The following is an 18024-nucleotide window of genomic DNA, read 5'->3' as shown; positions in this document are numbered from 1 at the left end:
ACAGCTAAAGCAGATGGCTGAGATGTAGGTTGAGTTTGTGGAAGGGAGATGGCCAGTCTGCTCAATCGATTATATGCATCAGCAAGAGTAGGAACATCAGACCCGGTTAACATTTGGACTTTAGCAACATTGAATTCTGATGATAGGCCTGTGAGGAACCGAGCGACCATAGTCTGCTCTTGATGATCTTTTTGTTTTGAGCAACACAGAGGTCTGTGAGCATTAAGTCTCTCAAAGGCAGCCTTAACAGAAGCATAATATTGGGCCAAGGTTTGATCACTCTGTTGAAGGTTATATATCTCATGTTCAACTTGGAGAATGCGGCTCACATTCGTCTCTTGAGAATATGTATCTCGAAGATTATCCCACGTTTGTTTAGCTGTGTTATAATAAATAAGGCCATCTGCAATATGAGGTTCAATGATATTCATGATCCATGACATAACAATGTCATTATCTTCTTCCCAAGTATTATATTTTCCAATTTTGTCATTTGGCTCAGATTCTAGAAGAATATGCTTTCTACGATGTCCAGACACTGACATCATAAACATTCGGGACCACCTTGCATAGTTTGTTTCATTCAACTTAACGGAAGAACCATACAAGAAAGGATTGGCAAAGGCTTTGTATTCTCCACTTGCCTCATTTTTGTAATCAAATTTTGAAGCGTCAGCCATAGTAAACAAAACTTTAACAATGGTTTCCAAACAAAAGAAACTCAACAGTTATCACTGCTGCACAATAAGCAGATTGATGTCACTAATTTGTCTCCACCACGAAAAAAAAAAAAACTCCACACTATGCAAGTTAAAAAAAAAACTGCTGCACAATAAGCAGATTGATGACAATAATGTGTCTCCGCCACAAAAAAAACTCCACCCGATACAGGTCCACAAAAAAATATCTGCTTCATGCTACCGACAACAAAGAAAAATTTGATACCAGTGTCTGCTCCACGCAGTCATTCCACCAAAAACATAAACACAAAATAACGTTTGTTTTACGCTGCCAACAAAAACTTTCGATCAGTCTGCTCCAAGCCTTCATTCCACTAAAAGCATAAATACAGATGACAACATCTGTTTCACGCTGCCAATAAACTTTGAGATCTGAAAAACAAACATGCTTCACGCTGCCAGCGAAACCCTTAAGTTCAGTGTCTGCGACTCTGCTTCACAACGTCTGCGCAACATCCATACCACTCACCCGATCGGGAACCCATGGATTCATCACGACTTGTAGATCTAATTACAGATCTGTTATCAGATCTGTACCAAAAAAAAGAAAGACTTACCTGATCTTCTGCAGACAAAAAAAAAACAGAAATCACCTTCACGTGATCAGCCTTCACGCAATCACCTTTACGCCCGATCTTCTTCACGAGCTCTGCCTTCACACGTTCCCAAGAACGTACAGCTCTGATACCATGTTGAATATCGAGAGAGAGAGAGAGAGACGGCAGTGAAAATGAGAAAACTCGATAATTAGATTAGGGCTAATCTCTATGTTAAATAGAGAGAGGCCAAAGTAAAAAATTACACACAAGTCCCTAATTAAACAATAAATATCAAATAACCTCTAGTTTAAGAAAACTTAAACTTAAAACCTCTTAATCTCAACAGAACTGATTTGATGATATTATGATAATTGTTTTTTATTTCATTAGTGTTACTGATGATAATTTTTTATATTTTTGCCCTCCCGCACCCTGCACCCCCGCACCCAAGTTTTTGAAAGTGCCGCATCGCCGCACCCACACCAATGTGACATAGACAATAACCCAAACCCAAGCCTCATATATAATGAGACCTTATTCTAGTCTGAATTGACCTCAAGGGTCCAGGTTTGAAAGTCTATCTCTATATGCTCTAAGGGATTTATCTGCAAAAAGAATATCTTGGGAGTCTTCCAACTTTATTATTTGCAAAATCTTGGTAACTTCTAGTAAACTTTAAGAAAAGTTGGAATCATAAAATAAAAGAGAGTTTGGTTCCATAATTGCAAGTTTTAGGAAATACCAGGACCAAGACATGATATTATTGTGGGAATATCATCATAAGACCATTATAAATTCATATCACCTTGAAAATATAGGGAACACTTAAGACGTTCTACATTTTTGAAAATTTCAGCGAAAAGACATCCAAAAATCAACTTGGAACTGACTAGTCTCACTCTCAACTAGGAATGACCAAGTCCACTAAGTCAACATCTGGTTCATCAAATCAATCAATCAACCATTTTTTAGATCATTCCACTTTTTTTGCCAATGAGAAGAATTTTCTCATGCATTAAGGATAATGCTCACCTTTGCAATGCCACCAAGAAGAATAACCGACTTAAGTTCTTTTAACCCCATTAGTCCAGCATAGGTAGCATCCACATTTGTTGCCTTGCTATCATTCACCCATGTTTTCCCTGCATTGTCTATATGAACTGCATTGGAGACAATGTCAGATCAAGCATAAAATCCAAGACAAAAAGAACATAACTGCAATTTGAAATGTTTTAAAAAGAATAATACTAAATAAACTGCAGTAGTTTATTGATTCAGGAACCGAAGATATCCATTTCCAATAAAGAATTTTGAACTCTCTGAGAAATAAAAACCATAAAAGCAATTCAACATTATCACATTAATGTCCTAGATCATGATATGAGAACCATTGTTACCAATATCGGCGATATTTTGAAAATATCGTGATAAATACCAATATTTTAAGGTAGCCAATATTAAAAGGAATATCTCGCAATATCTTCAAAATATCGCCAAAAGACAAAATATTGTGATAATATCACGATATTATCACGATTTTTTTTGGGAAAAAACTCTTTTTTATATTTTAGGTTTGCGTTTCCTATATTTGTGTTTCTTTTATATTTTTATAACCTTTAAAACTTGTTACCAATATTGGCAATATTTTTAAAATCTACCAAGAAATACCCTCGCCGAGATAATACCTTGAATGATATAGGTAACTATGATGAGAACTGACTAAATGGAAGCTATGAAAGGAATCTTCCAAAATCTCAAAGACAACGTAAAACAACAGGCACTTGCATGGGAAAGATACCAAATCTTCTCCAATCTAGTAAAAGCATAGTTGATTCATTTGATGAAAATGGGGCTGCAGTCCTGATATGTAGTGTCCAATTTCTGAAATTGTGATTCATGAATTGCAGTCCAGTCACATGCAAAAGAAAACAAAAGAACAAAAACAGATCTTGCAGTCAACACAGAGGTTGGTGTTGTTAAATGTTAAAGTATCTATATAAATATATATGCTATATATATATGTAATAAGTGAAACCTATTAGGGGTATTTTGGACATTACACATTATGTAATTAGTGGTGTTCCTGGAGGGCACTTTAGGGTTTTCCTTTTTAATGAATTTTATTTATTTGCTCAAGGGCATTATAGTTGTTATAATGCCCTTGGAATAGAGCTGTTGGGAGCACTTCCCAATGGCTCTTCTTTGCTTCCTTTTGTGTATAAATAGGGAGTGTAACCCTTCTTGTATGTTAAGCTTGTTCACAAGCATTCTCTTAATAATATTCGTATATTTTTTACTTCTGATTTAGCCCCTAAGTGGCTTGTGTGGTTGTGCTCTTGTGTTGACCCATAAGTGGTCTTGATTGTGTATGTTCTTGTGTTCTTGTGTTTTTGTATGCCCATAAGAGGCACCCACTTGTACTCTTTTTGTATTTTCATTACATGGTATCAGAGCATTGGTGCTCTTGGATTGTATCTCATAAGTGAAGATCAAGAGAAAGATCGTGAAGAGTGGTGAAGCTTTGGTTCGTTGGTTTGTTACCTCGAGAAGCATGCCATCAAACTTCTTCAACATATTTTTTGCCTTCCTCTTCTCTATGAGAAATCACCAAAACTTGTTCATAAACAAGAAAACACAGAGAGGAGAGAGAATGGAACTGTGTTTCACGTATTCCCCTTAATGAATAGGGGTGTCATCTGATTCTATTTAATATAAAGCAATAACCCTATAACCCTAATACACAATTTACAATAATACCCTTATACATCACAGTTTACAATATTACACGCTGGACAGGTTTATAAATATGAGTTGGATTCATATCCTAACCCAAACCCATATATAAAGTATCATACTCTAATAGCCCCCCTCAAGTTGTGCATGGTGTTGAACCATGGATAACATGTTTTTCAAAGACCAAAATCTACACTTTGTGAGACCCTTAGTAAACAAATCAACCGCCTAATCTTTTGTTCGAACATAACGAGGTTCAATCTCTTTTTCTTCAATCTTCTGCCTAATAAAATGTTGATCAATCTCAATGTGCTTAGTTTTGCTGTGATGAATAGGGTTAAGAGATATCTGAATAGCACTTTGATTATCACAAAGGAGAAGACAACTGACGATCTGCTCTTGTAACTCTAACAGCAATTGCCTAATCCATGTAACCTCTGTTGTAGCAGCAGCCATCGCCATGTATTCAGCTCCTGTACTAGATCTAGCCACTGCCTTCTGCTTTCTACTACTCCAGGAAATAAGATTGGCACCAAGAAAAATAATATAACCCGAAACTAACTCTCGATCATCAGGGTCTCCAGCCCAATCTGTATCTGAGTAGACAGTGATGTCATGAGCAATCTTCATGGATCTTCTTTTGGAGTACAAAAGTCCATCTCCAACAGTACTCTTTAAGTATCTTAGTATCCTTTTCACTGCATCCATGTGTCCAACCCTTGGCTCATGCATAAATTGAGAAACTTGATTAACTGGATATGTGATATCCGGCCTGGTAAAAGTGAGGTATTGAAGTCCCCACTAGACTTCGATATTCGGTGGGATCATGATACAACTCTCCATCTTGTGTGCTCAATTTCTGATTAAGCACACTAGGAGTAGCAAGGGATTTGCAATCCTTCATTCTGGCTTTCTCTAATAGATCCAGGGTGTATTTGTGATGGGTCAGAGCAAGTTTGTCTCCTTGTTTATCTACCGCTACTCCAAGAAAAAATCGAAGAGCACCAAGATCCTTCATCTTGAATCTCTGACTCAGAAGATCTTTAGTTTCTTGAATATGGCTCTCACTATTTTCTGTAATAATTATATCATCAACATATATTAGTAGGAAAGTAGTAAACGTCATACCTCGAAGGATAAAAAGGGAATGATCCAATTGCGATCGTTGAAAACCATATCTTTGAATCTCTAAGGAAAAACTTTCAAACCAAGATCAAGACGCTTGCTTCAAACCATAGAGTGCTCTTTTTAATTTGCAGACATATTCCTTAGGGTCCCCTACAGTATACCCTGGTGGTTGTTCCATGTATACATCTTCCTTTAAGTCCCCATGGACAAAGGCATTCTTCACATTTAACTGGCTTATTCTCCAACCATAATCTACAGCCAAAGAGATGACAATACGAATTGTGCCCATCATCACAACTGAACTAAAAGTTTCATCATAGTCCTGTCTGAACTCTTGTGTGAACCCCTTTGCTACAAGACGAGCTTTGTAGCGCTCAACACTCCCATCTGGTTTGTATTTGATCTTGTAAACCCATCGCGACCCAACAACATTTTTATCTGGAGGTCGAGGAATGACTGTCCATGTTTGGCATTGGTACAAAGCCTTCATCTCTTTATTCATGGCCTGAACCCACTTTTTGGAATTAATCGCTTGATGGAAATGCTTAGGATCACTCTCCTTCTCAATCTATGACAAAAATAACTGAAAATCCATAGTGAAATTCTCATAACTAACCCACCTTTCAATAGGATGCTGAATTCTTTCTGAGTGTTTGACAGGAGATGCCACTGTAGTAGGAACAGAAGAATTTGGGTCATTGAGGGAGGAAGACTGAGGAACTTCTCGTTCACTATCATCAGAAGTTGGAGCAGGATTCCTCTCTCTTCTCGTATAGACTTGTCCAGCAAACTTATTTATTTCTGGAGATGCTAGACTCTCTACTGCAAGTTCCTGCACTCTTCCATTTCCTTCTTGAGATGGTATCTCTTGCGCACAGGTGGAAGAACAACTATTGTTTTCCTCATAAAATAGTCCTACGTTGAGCCATGGATCATAGAAGGGCATATTCATATTAGTCTGGGCAGAAACAACTCTTTCATCTCCAAAATCATTCTCATCAAAAACCACATTTCTAGAGATCTTGATTTGCCTGCAGACGGGATCATAGCACCTATATCCTTTATGATGATCTGCGTACCCAACAGATCTGCATTTTAACGCTTTATCCTGAAATTTATTACACAGAGAAGAATCAATATGAACATAGCATATACATCCAAAAGCCTTTAGTTCATCATAATTAGGGTGCTTCCCAAACAAAATGAAATGAGGTGATTTATTCTCTAAAATGTTCATGGGCAGACGGTTGATAACGTGAACAGCAGAATGAAATGCTTCGGTCCATAACCTTATTGGGAGATTGCTTCCGTGCATCATGCTCATAGCACTTTCAATGATGCTTTCGTTCTGCAATATCATTCTGTTGAGGCATATGCGGGCAAGATACTCTACAATTAATCCCACTATCTTGGAGATAATTAACAAAGTCCCGAGAAGAATATTCTCCCCCACCATCACATTGGAAATGTAGAATATTGCAGGAGAAATAAGTTTTAATTAAAATATGAAATACTTCAGATTTATTTTTCATAAAGTATATCCAAGTGAAACGAAAGAAATTATCAACGAAAATAACATAATACCTATTGTCAGAATTAGAAGATTTGGGGGTTGGCTCCCACACATCAGAACAAACAATCTCAAAAGGCCTTGAAGCTCTTTCATTTATTGAATGGAAAGGAAGCACATGACTTTTACACATTTGACAACTCGAACACAATTTATTATCTGACCTAGAGTTCAAGCTGGACTCAGGAATAAGTCCATTAGACACAAGTCGTTCAAAAAAGACTTGACTACAATGATCAACACATGAATGCTAAGGATTAGGCTTATTACATTTATTTGAGGATTCGAGACTAAAAACACTAACACTTTCTGACGAAAAGGACTGTCGGTCGTCTTTAGTGAAAAGAAGTCGTCATTTACCTAGTTTACAGATCTGGACTGAATCCAAACCCGTATCCATATAGTAGTGTTATGTTGTATTTTTAACTCTCATTAAAGGGTATTTTTGTACCCTAATTATTTTGTAACCACTTAATATATGTATTATCGAATAGATCAATATATACGAATGATTTTCAGTCGTGACCTCCTTCATCCCCTTTTTCTCTATCACTTGTTTCCTTCCTTGGAGGTCATCTTCTAACATGGTATCAGAGCTTTGTTGAAGCTGGGCCTGGGATTGATTCTCCAAAAAGGGGTGTCCAAAGAGATGGTGTTGAGTTCCAAGGCAAGAAATTTGTGAGTTCCAAGTTACGTTCTCCCTCTTTTCTCCCTCTTTTAAATCTGGGTTTTTCCAATCGGCATCTTCTCAGATTCCAAAACCCATCCTATTTCAATCTGCGTTCAATCTCCTTTCTAAACCCAATCTGAGTTCTCCTTTCAATCTGCGTTCTCCTTTCTAAACCCAATCTGAGTTCTCCTTTCAATCTGCACATTCCCTCTTTAAATTTGTGCTTGTTCTTCTTCCCTTTAAATACGTTATTTCATTCTCTTTAAATCTGGTTTCTTCAAATCTGCGTTTTCACATAATCCAAAACCCAGATCCTCTTCCAAACAGTGTTTCTGTGTTTCAAGTGTCCACTTCTGAAACTTTCTTCTTCAAGAATCGGTAACGTGTCTCCACGTTAATCGATTCTGATCTTCCTTCGTTGCCAACAATCCTTGCTTATTTTAAGCAGGGGATCGGTCCTCTGTTGCTAAGCTGGTCTCATTTGAAATATTTTTGTTTTCATATTTATCATTCTTATTATTCGAGATTACAGAATTTTTTTTTTGGAAACTAGATATACTCGTTCAATAAGGATCTGATTCAGTGTTGACCACAACAGGATATAATTTTCCTGGTTTATTATCTTCTGCAAAAAAAAAGGCAGAATATTAAAAGTGGCTAATTTTTTAATCGACTGAATCTGTCCAGAAATTCTCTTTTTCTTTTAACACCAACTTCCCATATTTTTCTTCAATGGACTTCTCGCTCCCACAAACAGCTCTTTCTTCTAATTTTCTTAGTCAACTCGTCTCTGAGAAGTTAAACAACACCAATTTCTTGACTTGAAAAAGGCGGATCCTTCCTTTCATAAGGAGCCAAGATCTCTCTGGACATCTGAATGGGTCAATTCCAACCCCTCCAGAATTTATCTCGCAAAAAAAGAAAGATGGTAAAGGGGTATCTTCTACTGTTTTTCTCAGAAATCCGGATTACATTGCTTGGATGAAGAGAGACCAAGCATTGGTGGCATACATCACTTCTACATTGTCGCAAGAGGTTCTTGTAGCCATTTCTGATGATTGTTCAGCCAAGGAATTGTGGGACAAGTTACTTCAGACATATTTGCAAATATAAGAGGCCAGAGTTGTGTTTCTTAAGCGAGATTTTCAGATGTTGAGAAAAGATTTCATGTCTATCATGGAATACTTAAATAAAATGAAAACCATCACGGATCAGCTGGCTAGCGTGGGATGTGTGGTTAATGATAAAGATAAAGTACAACAAACTCTAAGTGGGTTGGGGCCAGACTATCATGTTCTGACAACGTCTTTATTGTGTCTCCCAGAGCTTCCTAAGTTCGAAGATCTACGTGCAAAATTATTGCAATATGAGATGAGTCTAAAGGGCTTCTCTGAAGAAAATTATGTGCAATCTGGGACTCAAGAAGTTCTTTCCACAGGGCTGACTTATGGCAGAGGAAGAGGAAGTGGTGCCTTTTGAGGCAGGAGCGGACAGGGAAGACCTGACTTTGGGGATCGTGGACTACTTCCAACGCCCAATGTTTCTCCCAATCAGCAAGGTCAAAGGCCCATTCCTACCTGTTTTTTATGTAACAAAAGGGGACATATTAAAGCAAATTGTTGGTTCAATCCACAAAATAAAGGGAAATCTTCATAACAAGAGGCTAAGAAAGACACAGAAAACTCAAAGGTCGGGGGAGAAGTAAAGGAGTTACTATTGACAGCACTGGCGGGACTGAATATGAAGCAGAATGATAAAGGCATTTGGTACGTTGATTCAGGGGCAGCAACCCACGTTTCAGGTGATGCGGGCAAACTCCTAAACCCTATTTCTTATGTTGGTAGAAATAGTATAGTGACAGGAGATGGAACTCATCATTCCATTTCACACATTGGAAATGTTGTTATACCCATGTCTAAATCTTCCCTCAAACTTTCAAATGTTCTTCATGCTCCAAATATTCAGAAAAATATTGTTTCCGTCTCAAAACTTGTTGATGATATTAATGCCTCAGTTAAATTTACTCCCTCTTCTGTTTATGTCAAGGATCTTCGCACGAGAGAGACATTCGCCAAGGGAAAAAGACGAGGCAATATGTACATTTTTCAAGAAGATCCCTCCTCCACAGTCCATTCCACTTGTTCATCCTTGAAGCTCTATCAGCGTCCATCATTGGTTTCTTCTGAGTGTGTTTTTGCTATTTCTGAATGTAATAAGCCAATTCTTTGGCACAGTCGTTTGGGTCACTGTGGTCATCATTTTATTGAAAAACTTGTCTCAAATAATTTGATTCCCAAGTCTAGTTTGGGTTCAGAAGCAAATGAAATAAAATGTTCGAGTTGTCATTTGTGTAAGAGTCATGTTTTACCCTTCAATTCAATCAATAAAAGAACTTCAAGGCCTTTTGAGATCATATGTTCAGATGTCTGGGGTCCTGCGCCAATTGCTTCTGGCTCGGGAAGTAGATATTACCTTATCTTTGTTGACAGCTATTCGCGTTATACTTGGATATTCTTCATGAAGCATAAATCAAAAGTTTTTGGACTATTTCAAAAGTTTTATACCTTTGTCAAAAATCATTTCTCTGAAAACATTCTACATTTCCAATGTGATGGAGGGGGAGAGTTCTCCTCTAGTGATTTTATTGAATTTCTACGGCATAATGGAATAAGGAGAAGAGTGTCTTGCCCACACACACCTCAACAAAATGGGATTGCTGAGAGAAAGCATCGACATATTATTGAGAGTGCAATGAGCATGATGCATGATAGTAATCTCCCTATTACTTTATGGACAGAGGCTTTTCACTCTACAGTGTATGCGATAAACTGTCTGCCTATGGCACTTTACGCTTTTTGGCATTCATCCTGATTACCATGAATTACGTGTTTTTGGGTCTGTTTGTTATGTGCACGTTGACAGCTCATTAAGGCATAAGTTTCAAGACAAAGCCTTGAAGTGTAGATTTGTGGGGTATGCGGATGACTATAAGGGGTATAGGTGCTATGATCCATCGAGCAAACACATAAAAGTGTCAAGAAATATTATTTTTGATGAGATGAACTTTGATAATCAACCAACTAACCCCTCCAACTCATGGTCCAATGTTGAGGTATATCACCCATGGTTAAGCTTCGAACTCTTTTCCAACATTAATAATGAATGCCCTCTAGACTGTAGTCAGAAGGAAACTTGTGAGGAGACAGAAGGTGCATCACAATCAGAAGACGTTGTTGCACAACCCTTGGAAACAGGAAGGTATAAGGGTATCGTCTACACTCGATGTGAAAAGGAACTTTCAGTTGTCCCTACTCCTTGTCTGGACCTTAATATACCTCCTACTCCTTCACAGACGTTGGTTGTCAGGAGGTCTACTCGGGCTCGACACCCACTTGACAAATGGGTCAGCTACAAAAATTTCTCTCTGGATTTTCAATTGTTTTTGACAGCCATAAACAAAGAAGATGAGTCTCTCACATTTTATCAAGTTGTCAACTCAAAGAAATGGATTGAAGCGATAAATGAAGAAATAGAAGCCTTACATGAATGTGGCACTTGGGAGGTTGTTCACAGACCACCAAATAGGAATGTAGTTGGATCGAAATGGGTGTACAAGATCAAATATAAACCTGATGGGACTATTAAAAGGTACAAAGCCAAACTTGTTGCCAAAGGATTCACACAAGAGCAAGGGCAGGATTTTGATGAAACCTTTAGTCCTGTTATGAAAATGGGGACCATTCGAATTGTGTTGGATCTAGCTGTTGAACATGGATGGCCATTAAGTCATCTAGATGTTAAAAATGCCTTCCTGCATGGAGATCTAAAGGAGTAAGTTTATATGGAGCAGCCCGCAGGCTATACGGAACAAGATGCTAATCAATATGTGTGCAGATTAAAAAGAACGATATATGGCTTGAAACAGGCATCTCGTCCTTGGTTCGAGAGTTTTTCACTTGAAATACAAAGACATGGTTTCTCTAGATCTCTTCTTGATCATTCATTATCTATCTACAAGAAGCCGATCGTGACCACACTCCTATTGATATATGTAGATGACATCATCATTACAGGAAACTGCGAAACTCATATTGAGGAAGTAAAGAAATTGTTTAATCAGAGATTTAAAATGAAAGATTTGGGAGATCTACGATATTTTCTTGGCGTGGAAGTTAACAAGACAGGTGATATTCTTACTCTCACTCAACACAAGTACACAATGGACATTCTCAGTAGAGCAGGTATGATGAACTGCAAACCCTCGGCAACCCCAAGTGTTATACATCAGAAATTGAGCTCTACAGAGGGAGATTTATCTGAAGATCCTACTAGATATTGCAGCATAGTAGGTATGTTACAATACCTAACTTTCACTCGACCTGACATAGTATATTCAGTTAATCAGGTGTCTCAATTTATGCATGAGCCTCGTACATCACATATGGAGGCGGTTAAGAGAATACTAAGATATTTGAAAGGCACTGTCGGCGATGGACTTGTATACCAAAAAGGTGGGATGAATCAAGGAGCACATGAGGTCATTGTTTATGTTGACGCTGACTCGGCAGGGGATCCAGATGAACGTCGATCACTATCTGGTTATTGCAGTTTTCTTGGGTCAAACCTAGTTTCTTGGAGCAATAGAAAGCAAAAAGTCATAGCTAGATCGAGCACATAGGCCGAATACAGATCGATGGTTGTTGCAATTGCAGAGGCTACATGGATAAGACACCTCCTCACAGAGATAGGAGAATCGATTGCTCGATCACTCTTACTATGTGACAACCAAAGTGCTATCAATATGTCCTTTAATTCTATTTATCATAGTCGGGCAAAACACATTAAGATAGACCAACATTTTGTAAGGCAAAAGGTCGAAAAAAAAGAAATTGAGCCCAATTTTGTCAAAACAGAAGAACAAGTTGCAGACATATTCACAAAAGGATTAACAAAGGACAGATTTTGGATGTTAAAAGGCAAGTTGTTCATGATCCAAGATCATGTACAACTTGAGGGAGGGTGAAAAGAAGTCGTCATTTACCTAGTTTACGGATCTGGACTGAATCCAGACCCGTATCCATATAGTAGTGTTATGTTGTATTTTTAACTCTCATTAAAGGGTATTTTTATACCCTAATTATTTTGTAACCACTTAATATATGTATTATCGAATAGATCAATATATACGAATGATTTTCAGCCGTGACCTCCTTCATCCCCTTTTTCTCTATCACTTGTTTCCTTCCTTGTGCAGGTAAACCTGGAGGTCATCTTCTAACATTTAGACCCAGATCCAACATAAACACTTACAAGCCTACTCACTTCTCCAAACCTTAATTTGGGAGGCCACGCAATGACGACGAGAGGAAGAAGATCATATGCCATAGTTATAGAGAACAAGGGCACATCAAGCCCTATTGCCAAAAGTTCAAAGAAAGAGAGGAAAATAAAGTGGCATAAGTAGGGACCTCTCAAGAAATCAAGAATAGGACAGATGGAGATTCCAAATCTATCGAAACCATGACCTTGACTCAACTAGTGGAAGCTCTACAACTACTTTTCAAAAACTCCCCTTCTACTCTTCGATTGTAGCACTAAATTCAATTAAAAAACATGTTTTTACCACTGATGGGTCTTCTCGTGACATAAAAAGCATTGAGAATTTTTAAAAAATCAAATTTTTTTTATTCTCAAAATAAGATTTGTTCCAAAAAAAGCTCAACTTGAACTTACTTTCCATATCCCAAATTGTTGACCATATATGTAGTGTCTCCTTCTCATCAAACCAATATTGGGTGCAGAATTTCTAGTCAAAGAAGTGGATTGGCGAAGGACATGTTAGATTTCACTAGGATCTGTCACACGTGAAAAGAGAGATGAAAGAGGAAGGAGGAGTTGCAGCAGTCACGATTTCCAATAATGAAATTGTGACCTGAAACATGTATATATATCTTTCGTTTACAGTATGGGTCGGGTCTAATATATTATCCAGACCCAAAATACAAAATAACAAATACAAGTAAATAATACACAGACAAATAGACTTTTTCACCCCCCCTCAAGTTGATCAGTACTTGATCTAGCAATGGCCTTTTGTTTTCTACTGCTCTAGGATACTAAATTTCTTCCAATGAAGATGCAATATCCTGATGTAGACCTTAGTTCAGCTGGATCCCCTGCGCAGTTTGCATCACAATATACAGTAATCTCGCGCATGTTCTTGCCAAATGGTTTTTGAGAGTATATCAATTCATCCCCTATTGTGCCTTTCAGATATCTGAGCATCCTTTTAACAGCCTCCATATGCCCAGTACACAGTTCATGCATGAACTGGGACACCTGATTGACTGAATAAACAATATCAGGTCGAGTGAATGTGAGATATTGTAACATCCTGTGAACACCCCAAATTTTTCAAAATCTTTTAAATATTCCCTTCTTGCCCCTAAATTCATTTTTTGAGCAAATGTGTCATTTTTAAATATAAATTCCAATTCATTTCTCAAGTTTTACTGAAATCAAATTCATTTTATATGTTTAAATTGATTTCGGATCTGGATCCATCGTCCAGATCCAAATCTAAATCTCCTTGTTCAAATTTTAAATTTAAATTATAGAAAATACCAAAAATAGTCTTTAAATAGCTCGGACAGTCCATTCGACATCCGTTTGGATCCATCACATGTATTTCTCAATTCGAGCTTCAAAAACTCAAACATTTTCTCAAAACTCGGGTCCGAACCCATTTTCTGAAGAAATTTCCTCGAAATAGCCTTGAAAACCTTCTTTTTGTAAATATTTCTCAAAAATACAAAAAAAAATTAGTTTAAATCCTTGTTTTGCCGTACATTTTAGGATTTTGTATTTCCCAAAATACAAAAAAATAAAAATACTCGGAAAAGAACCAAAAAATCAAAAATAAATGAAGAAAATTGCAAAATAGTTTTTAGAAACCCGTTTTAGAGAAAACTTTTTAAAGAGGTCCTTTTTTGGAAAATCTGATTCTCGATGTTTAAAAAAAAAAAGTCGAGTTAGGGTTTCGAAAACCCTAACTCTCGCTTCTCTCTCCCTCAGCCGCCTCTCTCTGGACCTCTTTCGCTCAAACCTCCCATGGCCATGTGCAAACTCCCTCCAACGGCCTCTCCTTCTGAGGATCACCCTCCGATCACCCATGTGACCCCATCGCAACTCTCCATGGTCGCTCATCTCCAACCGACCACCTTCCAGAGCTTTCCTTCTCCCCCTTTAAGAGAAGCACGCAGGGTCTCCCTTCAATCCACCCGTTATCACCCCACCACACTTTCTTCTTCCTTCAGCAATATCGCTCCTTCACCTTTCCACGTCTCTTCTTCTTCCTCCTCTCCTCTTTCTTCATGATTTCCTGAGTTTTTGTTCACCCGATGAAAGGAAGTCGACTACAAAGCACCCTCCTTCCTTCCTCACTCTGGCCTCTTTCCCCTTTTTACGAAACCCTGGCCGAAACCCTCCAACAGCCAACTCCCCTCTCTCGTTGCCTATATAAACAGGCATCCCCTGCAACGAGAAAGGGAGAGAGATGGGTTCCAGCCAGCACCGATCCACTTGACGATCCCCTTTGAGCTTTCCCTCCAACGAAAGAGAAATTTCCTCTGAAGAAGGATCGATTTCTGCAAAAATCACGCAGGAAAAGCCCTCCAGGATAAATAACAAGCCTCAACTCCCCACGAGTCAGGTAAGAATCTTCTCTTTTTCGTGGTTTTGATTTGATTTTTTTTTACCCCCATTAACGCACCAGAGATGGGTATTGGGTTGCCTATAGCAATCCCAATGCCCCTTTGCGACAATAATGGAATTTCACATTCCAACATCTTTTTCTTTTCTTTTCTTCTCTTTTCTTTTTTTTTTCTCTTTCTCTTTTCTTAGCTGGTGTTCTGTAATTACGTTCGATCTTCTTTAAGTGTTCTTTTTATGGTATCTATTTTTGCTTAAATTTAGTATGAATACATGCTTTCCTTTCAGGAATCTCGCTGTGAGCATGTGCTTACACTTGGCTATAGCATAAGCATGCGCTTCTCATCCCCTATTATATCTCACAAGCATTCAGCATCGGATGACATCGATTTTAGCATATCATTCATGCCATTTGGGTGATTTACTATGATTTCTGTAGAATCGTTATTTGCTTACATGCTATTAAAAATTGTTTATTCTATCTGTATTTAGCAGAGAAACAGTTCGTAGTTATCATGATCCATTATAGTTTACCATTGCTTTATGATTGAAACCTTGGTATTCTTAAAACTGAAAGCTCTTCGGCTTCATTTTTTTTTTGTTATTGGAGCTCAGGTTCTCTACCTGAAATTTTGAAGCCTGATTATCTTGCTTTACCTTATTTTGATATGTTTTTCTGAGAATCTGAGATTCATGAGTTTGCTTAGAGGGTGTTGTGGTAGGGGAATAAGCTCAGTGGATGAGTTCAGATTTGTTCTAACCTGTCCAAATCGTTCCCCTAAGTGGTAGGCCCATATTGAGCATTGATGAGGAATTTTCAAGTGACATAGGTCTAGTGACAGGCCTGCAAGAGATCAAAATCGTGATTAGAATATGGTGTTGCGGGGATCGATCAGGCATCAAATGGAATGTGTAAGCAGGTTGTTTGCTGACAACAACCTCGGGGTCTTGTGGTGGATATTTCTGGAATGGCAGGGAATACTGTCTCATTCAGAGCTGACTTAACATCCATTCAAGCTGATATCAAGTGCCCTGGTTGATTCGAATTTTTGCTATGATAAAGTTTGGGTTTGTTGAGATCAAAGTGCCCTCCGGGTTCATCATGTGTAGTTAAAAGGACCAAATTAAGATTGGATGGTGGCTTGCAGTTTCTCACCCTAACACACTAGGGTTGCATCTTAAACTTTCACTTCACCCTATCCTCCGTATACTTGCCTACATTTGCTGTTAACATTTGAAGTTGAACCTCAATTGGTTCAATAAGGGACCAGATCGAGCTATATTTCCAACATCCGAAATTATTTCAGCATCTAAGGATCGACAAAGGGAGTTTGATTTAAATAACTTGATCTTTCTATGGAACGTTGTAAGCCAGGTAGTTGTGCCTATATCACGGTCTCGCTCATCACTTTGCTACTTGTTTGCTGTAAGACAACATGGAGGGCCTAAGCAAATTCTTGGTGTTGGCTTAATTTGAGGGGTTGCATGGCAAACTAATTTGATATCATCAGGGTGTTGATAATATATTCATTATCAGCCATGTGTCATTGATGGTGTTGGCCTATATCACGGTCTCGGCAGGCAGGGGCTCGCCCCCTACCGCCTATTGGTTCTCGACCGGTAGGGGCTCGTCCTCTGCCGCCTCACTGTTGTCGATAGGCAGGGGCTCGCCCCCTGTCGCTTTTCTGATTTCGGCAAGCAGGGGCACACCCCTGCCACCTTTCTCTTTTTCGATTGATAGGCAGCGGGCGATGCCCTGCCTGACTTTCTATTCTTTGCATGATAAATAATGTAGCACTGAATACTCACACTTTTGCAGACTTCGCATCGAACCCCGCTATGGCTCTGCGGTCTAAGCCTCGTATCATCTACACTCGTAGATGCACACAACTACCCAACATCCCGAGGTAGGGGAAAAATTGCACGAAGACTTTGGGGAATGTTTGGATTCTGAGATATCACATGTCTAAATAGAAAAGTATGACTTATTCCTGTTTGTTTCGGACTTGTTGAGATCTCAGTGTATCTTGCATGCAAGAGCTTCTCGTTAGCTATTGCTAGTGCATTGTGGATACTAAATTTTGCTATCACACCATTGTTTTGGGGGTCACCCTCGGGCAAGTCTCGTAGGGTGCGCGCAATTGCATACACAATATTTCACAACCATTCGAAAGAAATACAAAATTGAGTATAGGCACAGTAGTGCCAATGAAAGGGCCTTCTTGTGCAAGGCATGACTTATCGAGCTCAAAAGCATAAATGTAAAGCAAGTGTCTCTATGTAAATTGTTAGTTATAACTCTCTGTACTTTGTGTTCTTGGGTCAGAAAACTAGCTTGCTCACACATATTATATCATGTTATGTTGGATAATCTCTCAAGAAACCCATGACCTACCGTTATAGTCGTACCTTCAGACAGGTACGATCGTACTTTTGAACAAGTACGGCACGTTGGTGTTACGATGTTAGGATGAAGAGGTTGCGGCAACCTCGAATTATACTTATAGCAGATTGTTTAGATCACATACATGGTGACTTTTTGCCTTCACAGGCAAGATGCTCAAGTGGGTTTGATATACCAGAACATGGAGATGGGGACAGCGGTTAAGAAACCCCCGTCGTGCCCTTTCAACCTCACGGTTCATTAAGGGAGAGGATGGATGGTACAAAAACTCCGATGGACAGGTTGTTAACAACCATCCCACGGGCAAAAGACCCGGCTTCCCCAGTCATCGGAGTTAGGAGAATTGGGATTACCATAAATTATCCTAGGTGGTAACTCTAGGTACTTTTGTAGAAGTTGGATGCATCCATGGGCCATGAATGCCTTTGAGGATTTACTCTCTTGGTCATTGACCATCCCCTTAGGAGCGGACTCAGTCAGCCATTCGGGATAATAAGAAAAACACTTGACATAATGGACCCCCGGATCGG

At 38.7% G+C, this 18024-nt stretch overlaps 1 protein-coding gene across 1 annotated transcript in view; it reads right to left on the bottom strand.

The window, feature by feature from the left end:
• LOC149827958 (uncharacterized) overlaps positions 1-18024 on the bottom strand; it is a 107090-nt gene that overhangs the window by 41607 nt on the left and 47459 nt on the right. The window contains exon 11 of the mRNA XM_090019749.1: positions 2312-2439. Within this exon, the coding sequence (XP_089875875.1) occupies positions 2312-2439 (128 nt within the window). The remainder of the gene's footprint in view (positions 1-2311; positions 2440-18024) is intronic.

Source organism: Nuphar pumila, chromosome 10 (assembly GCF_984573655.1).
Source record: "Nuphar pumila chromosome 10, dmNupPumi1.hap1.1, whole genome shotgun sequence".
Classification (NCBI taxonomy): domain Eukaryota; kingdom Viridiplantae; phylum Streptophyta; class Magnoliopsida; order Nymphaeales; family Nymphaeaceae; genus Nuphar; species Nuphar pumila.
Note: the sequence above shows the minus strand (reverse complement) of the source record. Positions and strands in the feature narration are given on the sequence as shown.